Source organism: Myotis daubentonii, chromosome 18, assembly GCF_963259705.1.
Source record: "Myotis daubentonii chromosome 18, mMyoDau2.1, whole genome shotgun sequence".
NCBI classification, from domain to species: Eukaryota; Metazoa; Chordata; class Mammalia; order Chiroptera; family Vespertilionidae; genus Myotis; species Myotis daubentonii.
Window position 1 is genome coordinate 19,822,116 of NC_081857.1, and position 24,929 is coordinate 19,847,044.

Genomic DNA, 24,929 nt, shown 5'->3' on the forward strand with positions numbered 1-24,929 from the left:
CAGGGAAGGAAGGGGACAGCACACACAATTAAGGAGCTTGCCTGTAACTGCCAACCACAGCGAAGGCATTCTTAAAAATTTAATTAGGAAGGTGAGCAATCTCCTTTGCCATATCCACTATCGTCACCTTTCATTAATCTATTAACTCATAAAGGAAGCATTTGTTACATTCTGCATCAGGTGCCACACTGAATGAAATCACTCCTGTCACTTCTGATGAGCTTATGCCAGTGATGGCGAACCTTTTGAGCTCGGCGTGTCAGCATTTTGAAAAACCCTAACTTAACTCTGGTGCCGTGTCACATATAGAAATGTTTTGATATTTGCAACCATGGTAAAACAAAGATTTATATTTTTGATATTTATTTTATATATTTAAATGCCATTTAACAAAGAAAAATCAACCAAAAAAAATGAGTTAGCGTGTCATAGGTTCGCCATCACTGGCTTATGCAGTGGGGACAACAGTATATATTACTGCTTCCAGCAATAAATATGCTGAATCCTAAGAGGAATGCTATTGATTAATGTTTTCAGTATTGGACCCTGAGAACTTTTCTGAAGTGTTCCATAGCTTTTAAGTACACAAAACAGTATTTACTTGTTAGGTAGTATGTTCGAAAGGTATAGCTACGTAGGTACATAAAGATTTATAAAGACTGAATGCTTCCAAGATGCCTTGAATTTGATTTTGTCAAAAAATTCCTGATGACAGCTTATATTTTTTTTAGTTCCTTGCTTGAGAAAATTTTCTGAGTTTCCTATCTAGTTAAGTACCTATATTAAGATATCACAGATTATCACTATTTAGAGAATCAGAGGCTGAATCTTAAAAAAACAACATAACTTCACTAGAACTATACTTTGAATAAAAAACATGATTTATTAATTTCTATGTCCCTCATAAAAGAATCCATTGGGGTATGGAGCTCATATAAATACAGGTTTAAGTGTACAATCACTTGGTTCATATTTACCCCGGCAAAAGACAAGGGATTAAAAGATGCCTTCTTGAACATACTGTGTTGAATTTTCATGAGCTTATATTCTATCTGTTAATCCCTTCCTCTACTTCTGTCTTTCCTATAGTTTTTAGCATTTCTCCTAAATAAATAGCTGCCTTCTAGAACTTAAAACTCAGTAGGATATTTGACTTTTGGAGATGTATTCATATGCTACTGGGTATGCAGAGATTGCTTTTATCACCTTGGGGCTACTTTCTTTCATGCCTACAAGCTTTGTAGATTCCACCCTTCTAAATGAATACAGGCAGGAGATGGCATATTCCCCACATAGTATATACTGTAGTTAACTCTACTGCCCTCAAACATAACTGTCTTCAGAGACTCAAGAAAGTCATCCATGACATTAATTTGTGTTACAAATTAATGCAAGAGGCACTTTAAAAAAACCCCACAATCCAGGCATGTGCCCTGACCGGAAATTGAACTGAGACCTCCTGGTTCATAGGCTGACACTCAACCACTGAGCCACGCCAGCCAGTCAAGAGGTGCTTTCTAGAACAACCATCTTCAGAAGCCCAATCAGTTAAATCAACTTAAGTATAAACAGAAAACATCAATATTAAGATGACTATTAAAACAGCAAACAAATGACCCTGCAATCTCCTTCCCATATTTTATATACTTCTCTGACTTAACTTCCCGCTTCAACAGCCCTGACTTTCAGACAAAAAACTATTTAAAATACACACTAAAGAGAGAAGCACTTTTTCATTCATAATTGATTTGCTTAGAGATCAGTGTAATATTTCTCGAGGGGAGTATAGCAAAGTGCATGTCTAGAAATTTATTCCAATGAAACAAAGTATATAAAGATTACAAGTACATTTACCCCAGCATATGTAATATGGCAAAATATTAGAAACAATCTTTAAAAAAACCTCCATCGCTTAAGAGTAATGTAAGGGCATATGCATAAAATGAGACATGAAGTTATTAAAAATTATAATGTTGTCTAAAACAATGTATCCTATATAATAAAAGCCTAATATGCTAAGTGTCCGGTTGTCCAGTCCGTTCAACCAATCAAAGCGTAATATGCTAATGCCACTCAACTGCTCGCTATGACATGCACTGACCACCAGGGGGCAGAGTCAACCGGTCAACCAATTGCTATGACATGCACTGACCACTAGGGGGACAGATGCTCCAACCAGTAGGTGAGCTTGCTGCTGGGGTCCAGCCAATTGGGACGAGTGAGACAGGTTGGACACTCCCTGGAGCCCTCCTGTGGTCCCTCCCCAGCTGGCCAACCTCCCATGTTCCTCCCAGGTCTTGATTGTGCACCGGTGGGGTCCCATGGCTTGGTCTGAGCCCTCTCAGAATCTGGGACTCCTCGGGGGATGTCAGAGAGCTGGTTTTGACCCAACAGTGGAACGGCCAGTAACTATGATGTGCACTGACCACCAGGGGGAAAACATGCAACGCAGAAGGTGGGCTCATGGCTGGCGAGCGCAGTAGCGGTAGCCTCTCCCACCTCTGCAGCAGCACTAAGCCGTCAGTTGGACACCCCCCGAGGGCTCCTGGACTGCGGGAGGGTGCAGACCAGGCTGAGGGACGCCCCCTCACCCCCCGCCCGAGTGCACAAATTTCGTGCACCAGGCCTCTAGTACTATATAATAAAAGCCTAATACGCTAAGTGTCAGGTTGTCCAGTGGGCCATTTAACCAATCAAAGCATAATATGCTAATGATATACTAAGGCCTCTCAACTGCTCACTTTGACATGCACTGACTACCAGGGGATGGATGCACCAACCAGTAGGTTAGCTTGCAGCAGGGTCTGGCAATCAGGACTTAATGAGATAGGCTGGACACGCCCTGGAGCCCTCCTGTGGTCCCTCCCCGGCTGGCCAACCTCCTGCATCCCTCCCTGGACCCAACTGTGCTCTGATGGGGTCTCTTGGCCTGGCCTGTGCCATCGCAATCCGAGACCCTTTGGGGGATGTCGGAGAACCAGTTTCGGCCCGATGGCGGAATGACCAGTCACTATGATGTGCACTGACCACCAGAGAGCAGACACTCAGCCAGAAGCTGGACTCATGGCTGGCGAGTGCACCGGCAGTGGTGGGAGCCTCTCTCACCTCCTCGGCAGCACTAAGGATGTTCCACTGCCGGTTTAGGCCCACTCCCAGCAGTCAGACATTTCCTGAGGGCTCCTGGACTGCAAAAGGGCACAGGCCAGCCTGAGCCAACCGCGCCACCCCCCCCAACCCCCTGCCCAGTGCATGCATTTCACGCACCGGGCCTCTAGTTGTTATATAAAAAAGCAGGTTAGGATGGTGTACAAGGTGTGTGTGTGTATAAAACAGCCTAAAAGGATGCAGACCAACAGTAAAAATGATTACTTCTGTATGGTGGGATCCTGAGTGGGCTTTGCTTTCTTTAAAATTTATTTTCTAGCCCTAACCGGTTTGGCTTAGTGGATAGAGCATCAGCCTGTGGACTGAAGGGTCACACTGTTGATTCCAGTCAAGGGCACATGCCCGGGTTGTGTGCAGGAGGCAAGCAATCAATGATTCCCTCTCATCATTGATGGTTCTACCTCCCTCTCCCTTCCTCTCTGAAATCAATTACAAAAAAATTTACTCTATTTTCTAATTTTTTCCCAATGGCTATATATTCCTTTTATAGTCAGAAAACAAGCAACTAAAAATAATCTTCTAATTCTCATAATAAATATTCACAAGATAAGCATTTTGTGCAGAATTCTGCTTTATGTAAAGGACTACTTATGACTGTTGAAACACTTCTCAAACTGTATACCACCTGATAGCCTAAGAAGTTTGCTCTTCTTATCCCTTGAATTAATTTATCTTTCCCTTGATCTTCAGTACTCCAACAATTGTTTTACATGCTGTCCCATAGTAAATAAACAAAAACAAGGAGCACCAAATATCATCTCTACCTGCAGAACTACCTTTCCCCCTGTGGCTTAGATGCTTCTCTCTTAACTATTCTATAGTATATTGAAATACTCTGTATTCTACAAATAAATATAAAGAACCAAGACAAAGGAGACCTCTAGAATAATTATAATTAACATCTGTGTAACAACAGTAAATACTATGGTTGCATATACTATTTCATTTGTGCTTCAGAACAAGGCTGATATTTTTCATTCTAATAAAAAAAAAAAAACCTCAGAGAATTTTGCCTAAATTCGTACAAATGACTTTAGATGTAACACATTTTCTTTATTCCCAATCTAATCCTTTCCCCAAATATTCTGCCTTATTGCCATAGCTTTATGCTGTATTTAGATTATTTAATATACTAAAAATAACAAAATAACCAATTTAAGTGAAACTACTTAGAAAGTAGTGGTATGAAAGCAAGAATAATTTTGTCATTTCAATAGAATACTTCCATTAATCTCCAGAATATAAGCTTTTCTTTACATTTTCATTGCACATGACTGCTGATGTCATTTTCTTTACAGAATCTTATTACTCTTGCCTGGGGTCCAGCCTTAGTAGTAGGTAGTTTTTAAGTGGTTACTACTTCACAGTTTATCTGTGTTCACTTTAACCGAAATAGCTTATATTTACTGAGGACTCACTGAATTCCCTTTGTGCCAGACACTTGGTAACACTTTCCATACCACTGGCATTTGAATTGTTTTTTTGCAGGATTCTAGGATCCACCTCTTTGATGTACCCCTCTCCACATTTATCCCAAACTGCAATAACTTCTCTAAACCTTAAGAGTTGTCTAACTGAAGGGCACAGGTCCTAGAACGCCACGTCATTTCTCATCTGGCTATTTAATAAATACATGGTGATATAACACAGGGCTGCAATAAAATGATTTCTAAGGCACCAGATAACACAAACATACCTAGTTCTATTTTTGGAGTTTATTCTGCATGAGGGACAGTTATACCCTGAAATGATGGCTTACATCAAGCGCTTGGTAAATATTAACCATTTTCTGTTTTGCTAGCTTGCCTGCTCTTATTCTAACTGGTTTTCACTGAAAATTATTAGGTGGTAAGATAGACAGGACCAAGATTTGAATGTGAACTTAAGGAGAAAGTATGCTCAGCCTTGATTCTTAGGCCCAAAGACTCCCTTCAGCCCAGACAAAAAGAATTTCCTACATAATTCAGTTTAGCTTATCAGTGAAGGGACTGGAGACCAGAACAAGACTTTAATTCTTTTTGTGTTGTTGTTTTTGTTTAATTTAAAGGGCCTTATGCTCTACCACTCTCAGATCCATACCTTGCTACAAAGGGGAATTGATCAAAGAATTAGAAATAGTCTGGCCTCTAAGGCATTTCCACGATCCTTCTATTCACACCAGACACACACTTAGTAAGCTGGCTGGCTACTTACCTGAGTTACTACAATATTACATTCTGCTGCGCGGTCATTCTGGATAAAGTCATCAAGAATAAACTGGGGAACCTGTGTAGTTTTCCCACATCCAGTAGCTCCTCGGATAATGACAACTGAATTTTGACTAATTGCTTCCAGAATTTCACCTTCAAATTTCTTCACAGGCAGTAACTCTCTCTCTTGCAAGATCTGCGTTTAGAAAAGTTACACCTCAAATTTCTACCCACATGTATATTAAAAGCAACTGTCCTATTACTAAATAAATAAATGAATAAAATTTGCCACCTCTATAAAAACGTATTCTTTTCCACTGGCTTAATACTCAAAATATACTTTTTCATAAAGGAATGTATATATTTGCCTGGTTAGCATGGCTCAGTGGTTGATCGTCAACCTATGAACCAGGAGGTCACGGTTCAATTCTGACCAATTCCAATGCACGGGTTGTAGGCTTGATCCCCAAAGTGGGGCGTGGAGGCAGCTGATCAATGATTCTCTCATCAATGTTTCTCTCTCTCCCTCTCTGAAATCAATAAAAAAAATATTTTTTAAAAAAGAATGTATATATTTCTATCTCTAATAGAACTGTCCCTTCTCACTAAATTTCTAAAGAATCTACATAGTGGCCTTGCACACACCCTTTTTTCCTCCTTTCTTCCTGAACATTCCATATACATTCTCTTTCTTCTAACATTTTAACATTAACACACAAAATAGAATTATTACCCCAAATCTCTCCACTGACATTAACTAAGAATTCCAGGCCCTTAACTCACAACTACTACCCTCCATGGTAACTTAAGATGAGCCATTTGGTAAATACCTTGATGTACTTTCCTAGAAAGGGTAAAAAATGCTATTTACTGTTCCTTTTGCCCACAACTAGAATGTTCTGAAGCTTTGGCTCATGTCCATTATGCTTCATAGACTTACAGCTTGCAAATCATGATCCTGGTCCAACTGGTACATTAATTCACTCTTGAGATCCATGCTTATTTGTTCTGGAGTAGCCTGTAAAATGGGAGAGCAACAGTCAAAACCACATAACTCATATTCAAACAGAATCCACTGGACACTTTAATGAAATATACTCAAAAGTAAAAAAAAAAAAAAAAAAAAAAGGAAAATACAAGAATCTGATCTCAAGAATAACAATGCACTCACGTAAGCCAGGGGCCCCTCATCAATGTTGCTGCTAGTCCAGGGATTCCAGTTGGATTGAGGAGGTGACCAAGGAACTACTCCCGTTTGGTTTTGTCGCTGAGATGGCTCAAACTGAGCCAATTTACCAAGGTTGAGAACAGCGGGCACAGAAGGATCATCAGGCTATTAAAAAAGGGAAAGCAAAAAAAGAATACCAGTTGCTTATCTGACTAGAGAATTTCTTTACAAAGGTGAACTAAAGAGCTGCATACTTACTGGAGGTATGATTTCAAGATTTAGCTCTTGAACCATGTTTTGCAGCTGATGCTCTAAATCCTGAGAGAGGTTAACTTTGTAAGGCTCTACCTACAGAAAAAGGATGACCATGAAAATCACATCACATCACATCCAATCACTACTGAGTAGATCTACTATAGCAGGGTTCTGAGTATGTGGCCGACGCTAGGTCTAAAATATTCCTAGAGCCAACAATGAGTCAGTTCCCTCCCATGAAAGAATTACTTCAATGATTATTGCCCACTGTGAACACAAGCAACCCACCAGGCACAGGTTGACTGGTAGGGCCATTTCCATTTCTTAACTATAAATTAAACTTTACTGAAATCCTAAATAGCAGCTAAATATTTCATAATATCTCTCTAGACTACAAAGTCTAAAGACTCACTGTCTCTCCTTCTTTCTTCTTTGTAAGTCCAGAGTAAGCTTCAACCACTCCAAGATGGTAGAGTTGTCTGACAAGAGACAGGGCACAGGACTGTGCTGCCAGTTTTTTATTTGATCCATGTTCACGTGCAAAAATCCCTATAAATTAAGGTCAGGATTACCAAAGACAGAAGAATAACTCAACTAAGTAAAGAAACATCTTGTTTCATAAGCAAAAAAAACCAAAACAAACAAACAAAACCCACCCTAAAATACAGAGTAAGCAATGGGTTCTAAGTTCTTTTTCATTCTAACTGCTAACCAAAAGCAATTTCTATACTAGCTTATCAATTGAGTAACCAACCATCTTTGACTATAGGCTGACACTAAGACACATACAAATCATCACTATAAAAGCAATAACCTATTTCAATAAAACGTGTCATTAATATTATTTGATATTAAAAAGGGGAAGAAGCCGAAACCAGTTTGGCTCAGTGGATAGAGCGTTGGCCTGCGGACTGAAGGGTCCCAGGTTCGATTCCGGTCAAGGGCATGTACCTTGGTTGCGGGCACATCCCCAGTGGGTGGTGTGCAGGAGGCAGCTGCTTGATGTTCCTCTCTCATCCAATGTTTCTAACTCTCTATCCCTCTCCCTTCCTCTCTGTAAAAAATCAATAAAATATATTAAAATAAATAAATAAATAAAAATAAAAAGGGGAAACCATAGCTTAATGTAAACACAAAGGGTCAAAAAGCAAAATAAAAAAATGAAAACGAATTCAAAGTGGTTATGCAGATCAGGGGTTAACAATCTTCTATAAAAAGTCAGTTAATAAATATTTTAGGCTTTATAAACCACATGATCTTTGTCATAACTACTCAACTCAGCCTTTAAAGTGGGAAAGCATCCATACAATACTTAGCTAGGGTTTCACAAACTACAGGCTCAGAACTAATAGTTATGTTTTTAGAACTGTACAAATACAACAAAAATAAGTATTGACCCCCAAAACTTTTTATGACCTGGCCCTGTATAGAAGTGTGCTATCCCAACACAAATAGATGAGTAACGCTGTGTCTGAATAAAACTTTCTTAAAGAAAATGCTAGTAATAAGTTTCCCCCTCCTTCTGTAATAAGGGGCAGAGGTCCTTCCTATCTAATTAGCCAACTTAGTCAAATTAATTCTGATAGTTGTCAGATGAATGGGCTTACAGATGTCAGACTGCCTTAAATTATTTTCCCTTAACCACTCAAAATAACTTATAAAGTCTGGGATAAAAAAATTCAACATCATCTCCTGATGATTTATTCACAGATTCCATTCTATCAGGAAAGTTCTTCATATAGGCAATTTGAAACACAAGTGTCAGTTGCAGAATTCTCAAACTGGAAAAAAACCTTTGGCCCTTTCTCTCAATTCCCAGATAAAGTAAATTGAGTCCCAGAGACGTAAGGTGTGATATTCCAAGTCATAAAATCTGTGAGTAACAAAGCCAGGTAACAGGGCTAGCTCCTTAGCCTTCAAACACAACACACTGCCCATTCCAAACTTACTAAGCACAAAGAATACATGCAGCATCCGTTTGCCTTTTTACTTTCTCAATAACCCCTATCTATTCTTTGTTTCTCAGGGTTACTTTCTCAACTTTTCTTCATGACTCTATGACAGTGATGGCGAACCTATGACACACGTTCAGAGGTGACACGCAAACTCATTTTTTTGGTTGATTTTTCTTTGTTAAATGGCATTTAAATAAATATCAAAAATATAAATCTTTGTTTTACTATGGTTGCAAATATCAAAACATTTCTATATGTGACACGGCACCAGAGTTAAGTTAGGGTTTTTCAAAATGCTGACACGCCGAGCTCAAAAAGTTCGCCATCACTGCTCTATGACTAAGAAATGCTACACATCCGTCTTCTAATCCTATCATCCAATTTATACTCCTTTTCTGAATTTCACCTAGCTACTTTTACCTAAACAAACAGAAAGAACACTTTTGTGTAGAAATTTTAAAAATTCTTTGACACTTGCAGACTCCCAAGTAGCCTACCATCTCTTACCCTTTAAATTTTAACACTAGCCTGATTTCCCTCCACACCTGCAACTTGGGAAACTGGGTCCTCTCATATAATCACTAACATCCTAAAACACCCTAGATGCTGCCTTATATCATGTACTCTTTTCAATTTATAAAACCCACGTATTTGTAGCTCAAGACTCCACTGTGAATACTATTCGTCTATGTAAGATTCAGCTTATCAGTAACACTTACTTCTGCCAAGCATCTTGATATAAACGGTCATTTCTGCAATAAAGCTCCTGTAACGACATATACAAACAACGTTAGGAATTTCACTATTAGAAATGACTCAATCCAGGACTCCTAAATCAGGCAGGCTTTTCCAACTGCTTAAGCAAATCACAGCCAAAAAACAAAACAACACAAAACAAAGAAAACCATTATAAAACATTTGCTTCTGTTCAATCCTAGAACAAATGGAGTATATAAACTTCAAATAACATACAACATGGCACAAGACTGCTATAATCAAAGCCAATAAGCCAATTTTTCATGAAAAGAAAATGTTAGGGTTTTAGATTCTGTATTTACTTACTCTTACTCCAAAGGTTGTACTCTGAATAGCTAGAAAACATTCAATGAAAAGGAATTTTCCACTTAGCTTGGGGCGAAGAAATAAAATAGGACCAAAACTCTTTAAATTATAGTTGTGATTAAGATTCTCCTTTGCATGGGCTACCCACTAATGACTTTAATCTGTTAAGATAAGCTAAATATAGGTATGCATGCACACAGCACATGGACACACAAACACTGCGTGTATCAGTGGCTCCTGAGGCAGTTGTCTGGTATCTGTCTACAGGTGACAACAGCCCTTAATAACAAAAATGTTTTAGCATATTTATATTACATTTACTTAGGTCAGATTCTGGAGAGCAAAAAACTTTTGAAAATTATAGCTAAAACTGCTGGCAGATTCTAGGGAATGGTTTAGGTTTCAACAAGGGAATAATTGCCCTTTGAAAACTATGCTTTCTGATCCTTCTACTGCTCAGGTACCTTCTAGCCTTGACTTTGTGCTACGGATAAAAAGGTTAAGTGAGGGTTAAGAAAAAGATGTTAGACTCCTTCCTATACATCTTGTGAACTGACCTTCAGGCACAGCTGGTTCAGGGGTCAAAGGCCACTGACTTTCAGGGGAACAACATCCACCCTTTCATTAATGACACCGATGCCAGTATGTTTCTCAGCCAGGCTTAAAGTCAATCTCATTCTCCTCCACCTAGGGGGAACAGCGACACCAGAAATCAGTTTACAATCGTTTCCCATGTGATTGCTTAGTTCAGCCTAAGCAGCAGCACATGTGTGTGTATGAACACAGACCTCTGGTGTTGCTGTCTGTTATGCCTTTAAATAAAGGACATACAAGGAGCAGTGCTGTCCCAGCTTCCCCAACTGTCTTTGCCTCCCTCATATTCATATCCTGAATTCTTCAATTCTTTGTATCACAAGTCAAAGATAAGATTGTAACATAAAATTTTTTTTACAACAATGTACTGCCAGCACAATTAAGTTATCCAATTGTTCTGAAAGTCACCAAGTGCTGCTAAGCCCAATCGGTTCAGAAGGACAAAATATTAAAGAAAAATTATTAACAAATGCATCTTTCCTTTACAACCTCTGAAGGTTTTAAAGTCTGACATCAGAATTAAGTATTTGAGAATTCAGGATTGAACAAAACAGTGGGGTGCAGAGGTAACAATGCTCTAAAAATCACTTTGACCACAATGTCAAAGTTTTGTTTTAGTAATAATTATTTTAGGGTTGCTAGATGCACCCAAGGGAGAAAGAATGCTTTTGATTTTCAAGAAAAATACTTCTAATGTATTTGGAGTAATTTATTTCTTAAAAAGAACAGCAAATTAATCATCCAGGTTTTCATTATGACCTTCCCTCCCTTCCAATAAAATACCGTTCCCCCCGAAGAGTCTAATCCATATGAGCCTTCCTGGGAGTAATAATTACTACACCCTGGAATGCTCTCAGGAAGAACAGCAAGCGGGCTGAGAAACATACTGTCACTGTTACAAGGACCCCTCTTTATGTTCAGTTTTACCAAGTTAACAGGCTACAAGGAGGCTAATTCACATACAAAGACTGAGGCTAAACCCTTAAAACTTCAACAGGATTCTTCAGAGCTAGCAAGTTTCAAAGCCGAACAAAAGGAAATCTAGATTAAGGTGCAATGCAATCTACCTGAGATGCTAAAACTTAGGTGTCCAAACTGACCCATTAAAGAACTAATCATTGTAACTGCCTCTAACAATACCACAGAGAATAAACTCAGGGCCTCTGGCTGATAGCACCAGCTGTGGCTATCATTTTTGCCTTTCAAATTCAAATGAGAACCTTAAAAGTCTAGCAATACAAACAGCAGAATGTCTTACACAGACGTATAATCTAGACCAATGAATATCCAAAACAACCCTGACTTACTACAGAAGGAAAGAGTGAAACAAGCAAACCTGTTGTGATCAGGGCCCACTTGGGTGTACTTATATTCTCCTTGGATCTTTTCTTTTTGGAAATATTGGTTCAGCCGAGCCTTAGCATTTTCCAAGGTCCAGTTTCCATGAAGCCCAGCATTTAAATCCACTTCTTCTGATTCTAGAGTCTGTTGAATCAATGAATATTAAATTTGGCTGCACTGATTTTACGTATGAATATTTAAAGTAGAGAAATTTATAACAATAACTTCTTTGTACCATCTTTTATAATGCAAAAGCTGCTTTTTAAAGCTACTTTTAATAGTTTCTATTCCTAGTCAAAATTGAGCTGGAATTCGTTTATAGTGCATCTGATGGCCTTATTAGCTAACTAATACATTAGCTATTAACATATTGTATTTAAATTGTTACTAAGAAATCTTTCACAATTCTTTTGTGTGTGCTAGTTTTACCACTTTAAATATATTAAGTAGGAAGATAAGTTGTTTTATCAAGGCATTTTTACAATGAGAGCTCATAAAATGTACCAAGCAAGGTAACTATATTTCCTATAAAGCAGGTGAGATCTTTTATTACAACCAAGGAAAATACTGTTTTATTTCACAGGCAATTCTATTAACCAGATTTAATGTGTAGTCTAGATTTTTGGTGTCATGTATAATCAAGTAGTCTCAAATAACCACTGAGAACAATCACCTTATTAAGTTGTGAATATCTTAAACCTTGCTATGAACTAAGTCCTAACTCACATTCCTAGAGAGCTAACACAGGGGGATGACAGTCTTACCGCTTGTACTTCCTGTTCTTCCTTTGAGTAATAATCCTTGCAGTTGGATCCTCGATCCCAAGTGGACCCAGGAACACCATAGCCAGAGGCCCCAATTTCAGAATTATTTTCTAGTAAGGAAAGAAAATGGCTGTGTTTTTTTTTTGTTTTATGAATCAAACTGCAGGAAGATCCTAAATATTTTAAAGACTATTCCTAATTCCTAATTTTAAAGACCACTAATTAGAAGCACAAGTTTCAATTATTTGGAAATGGGCTTGAAATCTCCATGACTTACTTAAAAAGTGTTGTGTGACTACAGGATAGGACTAAATTGCTAATTCCAAGGCTGGTATGCAGGGCTAAGCCAGCAGTAATGGTCAGAAGTGGTTGACAATCTAGCATGCATTAGCAGTGTAGCGTTGTCTGTCAAGGTGCTACATATGAAATAACTGATTAAGTGATAAAACTGTTTCTTTGCTAAGTATGACCATGGAAGGAAGCTATCTGCTAGTGCTGGATATTAAAAATGAGAAGCTAAAAGGGTAAGTGATGAATCCTAATGAAAAAGCAGAGTATTGACGAATCACATGCTTTAAGATAATTACTCACCCAATAATCTTAAGTAAATACCACTGTTATTCTCATTTCATAAATACTGGATATGAGACTTAAGTAATTTGACCAAACACCTTAGTTCATTTACTTTACAGTGGACATACCAATGAACGTTGAAGTAATAATATATGAAATTCAGCAATAGCTTGGATCCATAGGTAAACAAGTTTATAATATATTTGGTAGGATAAGTTAGAAACAAGAAAGGGCAATAAATAAGACCCCTTAACCAAATGTTCTAGCCTGTGCAAAAATTTATCCATAGATTAGAAATTAGTAAATACTAATTATATAGCAAGGAATTTAAGCTGTATCATGCTTTATAAAAAAAGTTAAATGAGCTGGTGGTATTTGCAAACTTATAAAGGCTTTGGGATCGCTCACAACAGTAAGAGTTTATTCGAGTTATTTCTTTCTATCCAAGTGAAAAACAGAAATGATGACCAAACAAGATAGTGTATAACTTACTCTCAGTCATGCGAACACACTCAAGTTCCCTACCTGCCAAGAGAGCCAAATGTGGGGGAAGAGGTCCTCCCATGGTTGTTGGCAAACCTTCGCCACTATCTGCTGTGGTGTCAGGTGTATCGGTAGGTGGAGGAACAGGGGGTGCTACCTGCAAGTGAAAAAGTCAAGGCAGTATAAGCAATTCACCTTCACAGGGACTAGTAAATTATTTTCTACTTAGAGCCTACATGCTGGCCCTCCTCTTCCCATATTAACCTCCTTGCTTCCAGTAACTATAAAACTATCAAGTTCTCATTTCAGGCATAAAAGGGGAGGAGATCCGAGCTCTCGCCGCCGGGAGCCCCACGGAGCCGCACACCTCGCGGCTCCGACCCAGGAAAGAAGCACCCCGGCAGCCTTGCCGCGCCCGCCCTGAGGCCCTGAGGCCCGGGCTGAGGGGAGCCCGTGGGGCGGCCAGCGCCCCCGGGACTTGTTAGTATATTTTCTATAGTCAAATCTAGTTTCTGCCTTTTACATTCTCCACGAAATGGGCTTTCCTATCCTGAGAACTACTATCTACTATTTCTTGTACAATAATGAAAGCATTTGAAGTTCCTTTGAATAAACGATTACCCCTCTGCCCTCCAAAGTCTTGATAGACACTGTTATTTAAAGTCTATTACTATAATTTTAAATTTTCATTTAGAACCAAGTGTTCAAATTTCCAAATATTTAGGATTTTTTTGGTCCCTTTGCTACCTTCTCATATTACCATTTTAGTTTTACCAATAAATATTAGCATCTTTAATGCTAAATGGATTGGTTCAATATGAACTGATGTTTCTTTGTCTTTTCTACTTTCTTCCTTAAAGTTTATTCGGGGGGGGGGGGTTTGGGGGTTTATGGGGGGGATGAGGACACATTTGTAATACCTTAATAATAATAATAAAAAAAAGTTTATTCTGATATTATGTCTACTCCCATTTTATTTGTACTTCATTTGTCTGATAAAGCTTTATTCACGTCTTTATTTTCAATCTTTCTGATTAAAAGATTCTATTATTTAAAAAAAATTCTATTATTTTATGCAGAAAAGGTGCTGGAACTGCAAGACCAGTATAGCTGGAAAACAGGAAATGAGGAAGAAAATATAAAATGCATAGTCAAAGCATTCAATGGAAAAGATCTGAGCATGTTAAAACACTACACAATGAAAAGACAATAGGGTCTTGTTTCTGGTGTGGCCAAACAAGCTCCTAGAAGACTACACTCCTACAGGTAACATGAACTCCAGGGAAAACAAATACCAAAGACTCCCACAACTATATGAAGGCACTAAAAAGTGAACAAAAGCTAGCAGGCTCTGGAGGGGACTTAAAATAAGAAAAACCAAAGGACAGCGAAAGTGTAACTTCTATTTATTTTGGTTTTCAGTCTGAGCAAAGATTCTGAGAGGCAAATAAAACTCCAGTAGAAAATCCGGTCTTTCTGGCTGAAGTATCAGATGGTAAGAGTTTGGGGACCGAAACTGATAGAAAGTGAGGAAGGAATCCTGGAAAGTAAAGAGGGAGGAACCTTACATTCTGTGCATGAACCCTGCCCAAATCTCTAACCCTTGAACTACACATACACTGGACAGATTCCAATCTGCCTAGCAAAGGATCAGAAAACTGAGGTAAGATTTGAGCTGTTAGTCAAAAGGCAGTGTTTGCAGATAGAGTCCAATCAATTTACCTGCTTGATAACAGAGTAAAAGCAATACTCTCTGAAGGAACATTATATAAGATTTCCACAATATAATATTCACAATGCTCAGACTGTCATACAAAGTTACTTCACATAAAAAAAGAAAAAGGTAATCTGATCTCAAGAGAAAATGTAATGAATGAACAGAGCCAAACCTTGAGATGACTCAGATGTTAGAATTAGTAGTCAAGGACTTAAAAGCAGCTGTTACAACTATGCTCAATGACATAAAGGAAATTCACATTCATATATTATGAACATCTACAATAATAAAAGCACAATATGCAAATCGACTGAACAACAGAACGACCATCCGGACGACCACGCTATGACATGCACTGGCGCCAGGCCAGCCAAGGCGGGTGCAATGTGATTGAGGGTGGGGTGGGGGTGGGGCATCGCCATCACCCTGCAGAAGGAGGCCCAGGCCACGGGCCAACGATGCTGTGGTGGGTGTGCGGGGCTGGCCAGCACAGAGGGAGGTCCAGGCCAGCAAAGTGATCACACCCCATGCCTGTCGCCTGCAGAGGAAGGCGACCGGTGCCAGGGCAGGGGGAATGGGGGCAGCACTACACAGATGGCAAGCAGTGGCAGGGGCGGGAACAGCTGCCAGCAGCCGGGGGAAGGAAAGCCCCAATAAACTCAGATCACGGGCCAGGCCTAGGGACCCTACCCAAGGGGTCCCAGATTGTGAGAGGGTGTAGGTGGGGCTGAGGAGACCCCCCACCCTGCACAATTTTGTGCACGGGGCCTCTAGTCTATATATATAAAAGGCTAATATGCTGTGTTTGACCAGTCACTATGACACGCACTGACTACCAGGGCTGCCATGACTTGGCAGCAGTGGTTCTTGGGTGAAGCACCCTGAAACCAGAGAGGAGGGAGCCTGATTCCTCACAGGGCCGTGCAATTCCACTTTCAGCCATGGGTTATGTTGTTGCTGGAGCACTGTCAGCCCGGAATCTGGTTTATGGCACACTTGTGTTTGCGTTCCACACCCTGTACAAAAGCAACTTAGCAGAGTGCCCTCTCGCACTCCAGGACCCCTGGGGGAATATCGAAGAGCTGGTTTCGACCTGATCCCCGCCAGGCCGAGGGACCCCACCTGCTGGAGGGACCCTGCTCACTCCACAGAGACAGAAGGAGGTTGGCTCCAGGGCATGTCCAGCCCCTCCCCATCAGCCACCTTCTAATTAATTTCCTTTCAATGTTCACGAATCTGTGTACTGGGTCACTAGTACGCTTATAATGAATGAAAAGGTAAGAAATGCCACCAAACCGGCAGGGGGTGGGTGGTGGTGTGTGTGTGGCTAAAAGTTCTAGAAACGGAAAATACAATATTTGAAATAAAAAATCCAATGGATGGGCTTACCAGGAAATGGAGATGACAAAGGAAAAAAAGCAGTGAATTTTAAGATAGTCATTTGAAATCATCCAATCTGAGTAAAAGAGAGAAAGTAGGGGGAAAAAAGAAGACAGCTTTGGGACCCTTGGGATAACATCAAAAGTTTAAACTTACATGTGAACACAGGAATCTCAGAAAGAGAAGAGAAAAAAATGAGGCAGAAGAAATAATAACCAAAAAGTTTCTAAATTTGGTGAAAGACAAATTTAAAGATTCATGAATCTCAGCAAGCCCCAAGCAAGATAATTAAACAATAACCAAAAAACCATACCTAGTCATAACATAACCAAACTCTAGAAAACAAATGAAAGCAACCAAAGAAGACAACACATTACATATAGAGGGAAATGATTGGTTATAGTTGACTTCCTATTAGAAAAAATGGAGGTAAGAAGAGAATGAAAAATTATTTTTAAAGTACTGGAAAATGGAAACAGGCACCCCAAAATCCTATTACTCAAAGAAGGTAAAATAAAAACAGTTTCACATAAAAAAAAAAAAATTAAAGAGAATTTGCAGTTGGCAAGACAAACAAGAGGAAGAGGCTAAAAGATATAGAATAGGTCATAACATGTGGCACAAATGCCAGTAGTTTCAAATATTTGAAAGAGGTACAACATTGCTTTCATAGCCAGAAACAATGTCAAGATCATCTTGCCCAATCCCTTCATTTTACAAATGGGCAAACCAATGTAATTGAAAATCCTATGATTATATACAATATACTAGAAAGTCTCTTGACTTCTGAGTCAAAAGCAATGGAAGAAAATAAAACATGTACCTTTATAAGTCAGAACACAAAAGTTCAGTGAAAATAAATCGTAAAAATTTATAGATATTATTTCTACAAGTTTTATAAAACTGAATTTTTCATTTCGGTTACTTAAGGGGTCTACTTAAATCATAATGTGAACCTTTTTATAGTCCAACTTTCTTTTTAATTAAGAGAAATAAAGTTTATTTCTTAAAAATACTAGAGAGGGGTCTTTGCTGCATACTTACATATAATTAAAATAATCATGGTATCAAAAACACCACAGTGCCCTAACCGGTTTGGCTCTGTGGATAGAGCCTCGGCCTGTGTACTCCAGGGTTGCAGGTTTGATTCCGGTCAAGGGCATGTACCTTAGTTGCGGGCACATCCCCAGTGGGGAGAGTGCAGGAAGCAGCTGATCGATGTTTCTCTCTCATTGATGTTTCTAACTCTCTATCCCTCTCCCTTTCTCTCTGTAAAAAAATCAATAAAATATATTAAAAAAAACCAAACAAACAAAAAGCAAAAACACCACAGTGATATTCTATTGTATGAAATGCTATTTCTCTCTGCTATATAACAAAGTGTTAATGGGACCCAACATTGTGTCTTAAAATGTTACTGATTTTTATGTTTTGTTTAACGTGTTATCTTTGGAAGTACACAGAACACAACAGGCTCTGAAAAAAATCAGTTTACTAATTAACGTAATATATAAAATGGTATTTCCCAAGCCCACAAATCAGGTACATTATAATGAAGTAAAATCTTTAGGAACTCACCCCAGAGCTCTGAAAAAATCCAATGCCAAGGTATACAAGGAACACATTAACATATTTGAAAACAACATTGAAAAATTGTCACTGTAAGTCTCCATACACATTGGATTAGCATAAGCTTATAACATACATCCTCAAGTGCTTGGCCATAAGTACTTACCGAAATAGCTGGGACTTCTTCACTCTTCACTTCGTTTATTCGAACCAAATAATTAACAAAGTCTCTGGCAGCATTGCTCTGTGCATCTTTTTTATTAGTGGAATTGCCCATGCCAATGTAATTATATCCTTCCACTCGAACCTTTAACAGTAAAGAAAAACATTTACTAAGAGACTGGCCTGGGTGTACTAGTAATTCTGGGACTTAAAAAAAAAAATCATAATTCAACAATCCATTAAGGGGTAACAGTTGACTATTGGAGATATACTCCATAAACACACTAAAAATAACAAATCTACCTTAAGAGAATATGGACTGGCTGCCTTATGAAAAAGCTTGAAGCATGATATCCAGTGATAAACTAATCCAAAAACAAGAATATTAAATTATGTGAATCAGAAATTCTCCTTTCATGCAACAGAATGTTCCACATTAAAATGCAATCTTATAACAAGCTCTCTATTTGTATTTATTTTAAGCACTTTGATCTAAAGCCATGAAGAATTGCTCTACTTTCTACAGGAGTTAGCAAAACAGTGAACAACTGCTCTAACTTTCCTAATCTGTGCTACTGGTACTATAGAAGCTGAAGAAGATACATGTTCTAATTAGAATAATTCACCTAGCATATTGTTTTAAAAATAATACTCACCTGAAAATGATTTAGAAAGATATATAATAGCAGGCAAGTCACAATCAAGAACATTATCCGATGTGTAACACATGACCATTTCCAAATAGAAAACAATGTTCTTTTAACACCAAAAATCATATCAATATACAGTATTCTTTAGTACCTCACACATGAATTTCTGCCTGTTTTTGTTTCCCGCTGCTCTTATTTCATAGGTTGGGGCCATCTTCCTTTTGCCACACCAGGCATATAGAAAGTTTTTAACATCACCCATGATGCAGGTGTTGTCTTCAGACCTAAGAAAACAAAAGTTAGTTAAAAGCTGCATTACTTATAAGGATAAACTTTGGAAATTACCAAGCTGGAAATAAACAAACAACTGGAATTTACTAAAAATCTAGGTTAAATACAGGATATTCTAATGCAGTGGTTCTCAACCTTCCTAATGCCGAGACCCTTTAATACAGTTCCTCATGTTCTGGTGACCCCCAACCATAAAATTATTTTCGTTGCTACGTCATAACTGTAATTTTGCTACTGTTATGAATTGTAATATAAATATCTGATATGCAGGATGTATTTTCATTGTTACAAATTGAACATAATTAAAGCATAGTGATTAATCACAAAATATGTAATTATATATGTGTTTTCCGAGGTCTTAGGCAACCCCTATGAAAGGGTTGTTCGACCCCCAAAGGGGTCTCAACCCACAGGTTGAGAACTGCTGTTCTAAAGCATTGCTATTAAAATTGCCTATGAATAAATTTTAATGACATAGTCTATGACATGTTTTAAGAAAAAGGAAACAAAATTGTACAATTAGAACTACATAAAAGTATATATGCATAAATCAATACTAGAAATGTCCCCCAAAATGGTTATCTTTGGGTGACTTTTAAAAATTTTATGTAATGCCCTACATTTTACAATTAGGCACATTATGTGCTTTAACTCATTTAATCCTCACAACAATGGTAGGTAATGTTATATGGTAAATACTATTATCTTTTTACAGAGAAAGAAACAAGGGCATACAAAGTTTAAGTAACCTTTCTCAGTTACCTGCTGTGGAGGCCTAATTCAAACTCAAACTATTTACTAAGAAATGGTCGTCCATTTTTATTCTGATTATGTCTCCTAGCTGTAGACTGTATATTGTAAGTCCATATACAATAAATATGCTGTACTTGAACTAAAAACAGTAATCTGTTAACTTCAATCTCTCCTTTAGGCCTTGTTATCACAGTTGGAGGATATTAAGTTTTCTTGAGGTGCAACATAGCAATTTGGGACTCCCCCTCTACTTCCCAATTTGCAAGATACCAACAGATACAAAGCCAGAGTCTAAAACATGGCTGCAAATTATAAGCAGGATTTGAAACCAAATTTAGAACCAAAACAAAAACTACGAATTTTTTGCTGTGGGAAGAAACCCAACTAACATCAAACCTTTGTGTCTTTTGCTAATTAATGTTTAGTGCATTTTGTTAATAACTGTATCTAATTGTCATCAAACTGGACTCTGTTTGTATAAACCTGTTCACTCTGTTGCTGCAGACTAACCCTGGGGACATCCTATTAATATTAAAGCTAAAGTTATAAATTCCACCCCTGAATAATTAATTTAAAAAAATAAGCCTTCCTATTTTATGTTACTTCAATAAGTAACAAAATAGGAAAAACTATGCCATCTATTTTCTTCCTCCCTAGGTATGTAGTCTCATCTAACTCCATAATGTTCAAATATCAAAAACATGCTAATGTGCCCCAAAACACAGAAAATTTACTCCTAAGGTACAAAATCAAGTTCATCTAACTGCAGCACTAACATACTCATTTGAATTCTAACTTGGCATCTCCGTCAAAACAGAATTTTAAATTTCCTTCCCAAACTCGTCCCTCTCCGTGCCCCAATTCCAGTGTTCCCATCTCCCTACATGGCACCACCATCCACCAAGTTACTTATGTCATCAACCAACTGCGATTCATCTACTCAAGATCCTTCACAGCTATCCTTGCAGAGCCTTTTACTACGTGCTGGACAGTATCCATAGGTCATCTATTTTACTTAACCCTTACAACAACTATATAGAAAAAGTATTGGCATTCCCTTTTTACTGATGAGTAAACTGAGCCCCTAACTGGGAAACCAAGAATTCCAAGGCAGATAGTCTGACTCCTAGTCTACTATACAATTCTGCCTCCAAAACTTATCTCTGTGGATGAAAAACGGGATATACTAAACCTGACAAGTTCCGGGAGTGGGGTGGGGGGCCAGCATGGTAGGCCCCACAAACTCATCGAGGCTGGAATTAACCACATAGGAGGGTCTGAACATAAAAATGCCTAACTAGAAGTGAGCCATAGTGGGTAGTCCTGTCCTAGAGACCAGTGAGTTCCTTGTCATAGGTCAATCTTTAACTTAAGTGAACCTGTCTACTGTCTTTTTGGATCTAAGATAACACACCTCTGAAACTTCTCCAGACCCCTTAGGGCACAACCTATTGCAGAAGCCCACATTGTTATATTGCTCCCAATACCATCTCTATGTTAATTATTAACTACCTTTCAAATGTTAACTATTAACTGCCCTGTACCCCCAAATGTAAGAGAAATGTTTGTTTTACTTTTACCCAATCCCAGAGATTTCCCGTTTGCTTTTCCCCCACCCTTAATCTACCACCAATGAATTTCATGTCACTCTCCTTAGACCTCTTCTTCTGATTTAATGTAGAAACTGCAAGACTGCCATTCTCCAGAGCACTCCATTGAGATTTTGCTTCCCAGCAATTGTCATCAGTTTGGCTCAAATAAACTCATAAAAATTCTCTACCGGTCTGGACCTTCCCATCTCCTTCTCCCACCACTACTGTGCACCTGGTAGACTGCAATGACTGATCCCCTTTTCACTCTGGCCACCCTGAAATCCAGTTTTCTTTTAAATCCTTTTCACCTTAACAAAGAGGTACCATCTTACACCTGTCAGAATGGCTATCATCAACAAGTCAACAAACATCAAGTGCTGGCAAGGATGTGGAGAAAATGGAACCCTCCTGCACTGCTCCTGGGAATGCAGACTGGTACAGCCACTGTGGAAGACAGTACAGTTTCCACAAAAAGTTAAAAATGGAACTCCCATTTGACTCAGTAATCCTACTTCTAGGACTATATCCCAAGAAGCCAGAAACACCAATCAGAAAGGATATATGCACCCCTATGTTCATAGCAGCACAATTTAGAACAGCTAAGATTTGGAAACAACCTAAGTGTCCATCAGCAGATGAGTGGATTAAAAAACTATTGTACATCTACACAATGGAATTCTATGCTGCTATAAAAAAAAGGAACTTTTTACCATTTGCAACAGCATGGATGGAACTGGAGAGCATTATGCTAAGCGAAATAAGCCAGTCGGGGAAAGAGAAATATCGCATGATCTCACTCATATGTGGGATATACTCATCAACATAATTTGATCAACAAAAATAGATCCAGGGACAAATGGCAGGGGAGGGAAGGGAGGTTAGAGAGCAATCAAAGGACTTGTTTGCATGCATTATTAGCATAACCAATGGACACAGACACTGGGGCAGTGGGGGCTTGCCTGGGGTGGGAATGGTGGGGAGGGGGTCAACTGGGGAAAAAGGAGACACATATAAAACTTTAGACAATAAAATAAATCAATCAATAAACCCTTCTCACCACACAGCAGTCACAGGACCTTTTCAGTTTCTTCCCAACCTCTGCCCTCAAGCGCTCACTAATCCCTGATACTTCTGCAGTTCTGCTTTTCCTTGTCCTCAAGGCTAATGAGCCACATCCCTCAGCTCAAAGATCTCCTTCCTCCCTGTCCACCCTATGCGGCTCTCCCCCTTTACACTATTTAATTTCTCACGTTGAAAGGGGGCAGATATAGAATGTTGGGGAACCAGCTCGTATTGTAAGAAATATTAATCATGCTGTTAATCATGACTGTTTTATTCTGATTAAAGAAGGCACATTCTACCCAGGCTGGAGCTGACCTGAAGATGCAGCCCTTCCACCCCATTTGGAGCTGCCTATTATCATGGCAAGATGAACAACGATGCTGCAGAAACCAGAGAATCGCCAGCCCTTTGAAGGTACCCCAGCGCTGTTTGCATACCTGCAGGCCCTTGCAAACCTCCAGCCTGTTTACCCGTTAATTGCCTATCCGGCATTCCCTTTGGCTGTTTCCTCATGTAACCCCAGCCCTTGCACATCACTACGCCCTTTGCAGACACCTAGTCCTGTTGCATATCTGTAAACTGCTCTTTTGCCTGCTTTTCCTTTGTAGTTCTACCTATATAAGCAGCTAGCTTATGGGGGCTGCAGAGCAGATTTTTGTGGCTAACCTGCTGCTCTCCCATACTGCCGGCAATATTGGAATAAGTAACCCTGTCTCTGCTTAATTGGCTCGAGTAATGACAGGCAGCAGGGACCCATTGTTTGCCCGGTTACAAGGTCTTTTTATCGAAACCAGCAGACGTTTTCTCTCTCCTCCGGCCCCCTTACCCCTCCAATCCCCCCCGCCACCTCGGTGAGTGAGGGGCAAGACTGTGCCTAACTTGTTTACGGCCCCATTCCCGGGGCCTGCGGGACAGCGCCCGGTGTTTGCGGGACAAAGGAACGACGGGAAGACCCGGGGTGTGTGTGGCGTCAGGAGGGCTCGCCCCCAGGCAAAGGTCCCCCTTTCGATGGGCCGGACAACGCCCAGGCGCGGCTGGAGGAGGAAGTGGGATTTGTTTTGGCCGCTAGGGAGGCAGGACTGGGACTAGTGGGAGAAAGGCTGGGGGCCACGACGCACCCAGGGCTGCGCAAGCGCGGCGGGGTGAGAAGCACGCACCCCGCAATCCCGGCACGCGGTGCGCCGGCTCGCCCTTCCCCCACCCGCCACCGCGGCCCGCGCTTAGCAACAAAGCCCGGCTGCAGAGCGGTGGGGCCCCACGCCGCCCGTCACAGCGGGTGGCCACGACGCCTTTCCCTTACCGGCCTCCGCTGCCTGGTGCCCGAGAGCACAGCCCTCTTCGGACGGTCCGCGGTTCCGGCCTCTCTCGGAGAAACCCGCTGAACGGACCGCAACTCGCACCGAGGCGCCGGCGAAATGGCTGCGGCGGCGACGACGGGGGGCGTGGTCAGCGCGCTTACGCAGGCGCAGAAAGCGAGCTCGGCGCCGCGGACGCCGCGCGGAAGAGGCGGAGCCTGAACATCCCGTCACCTAGGAGATCCGCTGCGCCTCGAAGGTCGCTTCCGGTAGTGGCCCCTTTTGAACGTTTTGGGGAGTCGGGGTCCTGTACCCACTAACTGAGCAAACAATACAGTTTGAGAAAATAAGGACAGATCTGAAAGCTTCTAGAGTCTAGACACAGCAAGTACAATACATTACAACAAGAGAAAAGTTAAATCCTTTTTACAAGTGGAATTGATAGTGGTAGCGTTAGTGGCTTAATATTTAAGACTGATGACTTTTAGTGTGATGAATGTCACAAGTGGAGTGTACAATCTGGATTCCAACAGAAATGATTGTCTAGATTTTGAGGATGGAGAAGATATCTGATAACTTTAAAATTATTGGTATTCATTGAAATGCCAATTTCTTTTAGAATTCTTTTTTTATGGCTTGCTGTGCATGTTATTTTGCCAACTCTTAGTTAAAAGGTTTAGCAGTGATGTCATGTTCTCAGTTGTATAAAGAACATACACTGAATTGCTTGAATAGCTACAAAAACTAATAATAACTGACACTTCATTGTGCTTAAATGTCCGGCATGATTCTATTCATTCTTTTTTATAAGCAAGCATGACAATGGAGGTCATTCACGGATATTACTTTTCTGTAGCCACTGTACCAATTTCTATTGAAACATTTGTCTACAAGCCCTGTGACTTCCTG

General features: G+C 39.8%; 2 protein-coding genes across 5 annotated transcripts in view; both read right to left on the reverse strand.

Annotated features, from left to right (window-relative positions):
- Positions 1 to 24,157, reverse strand: part of DHX9 (DExH-box helicase 9) — a 44,418-nt gene extending 20,261 nt beyond the window's left edge. Inside the window, exons 1-12 of one of the 4 annotated variants that reach the window (XM_059673472.1) lie at positions 24,026 to 24,157; positions 19,179 to 19,311; positions 18,382 to 18,522; positions 13,592 to 13,706; positions 12,494 to 12,603; positions 11,725 to 11,873; positions 9,452 to 9,498; positions 7,190 to 7,326; positions 6,781 to 6,870; positions 6,526 to 6,687; positions 6,295 to 6,372; positions 5,359 to 5,550 (exon numbers count right to left, since the gene is read on the reverse strand). In XM_059673472.1, coding sequence (XP_059529455.1) covers positions 5,359 to 5,550; positions 6,295 to 6,372; positions 6,526 to 6,687; positions 6,781 to 6,870; positions 7,190 to 7,326; positions 9,452 to 9,498; positions 11,725 to 11,873; positions 12,494 to 12,603; positions 13,592 to 13,706; positions 18,382 to 18,522; positions 19,179 to 19,289 — 1,332 coding nt within the window. In that variant the 5' untranslated portion in view covers positions 19,290 to 19,311; positions 24,026 to 24,157. Of the gene's footprint in view, positions 1 to 5,358; positions 5,551 to 6,294; positions 6,373 to 6,525; positions 6,688 to 6,780; positions 6,871 to 7,185; positions 7,327 to 9,451; positions 9,499 to 10,351; positions 10,482 to 11,724; positions 11,874 to 12,493; positions 12,604 to 13,558; positions 13,707 to 18,381; positions 18,523 to 19,178; positions 19,312 to 24,025 lie in introns of those variants that run through there. The other 3 variants (XM_059673471.1, XM_059673470.1, XM_059673473.1) reach the window with 3 other exon arrangements.
- A 77-nt stretch (positions 24,158 to 24,234) lies between these two features.
- NPL (N-acetylneuraminate pyruvate lyase) overlaps positions 24,235 to 24,929 on the reverse strand; it is a 30,052-nt gene continuing 29,357 nt past the window's right edge. The window contains exon 12 of the mRNA XM_059673479.1: positions 24,235 to 24,340. Coding sequence (XP_059529462.1) covers positions 24,255 to 24,340 — 86 coding nt within the window. The 3' untranslated portion in view covers positions 24,235 to 24,254. The remainder of the gene's footprint in view (positions 24,341 to 24,929) is intronic.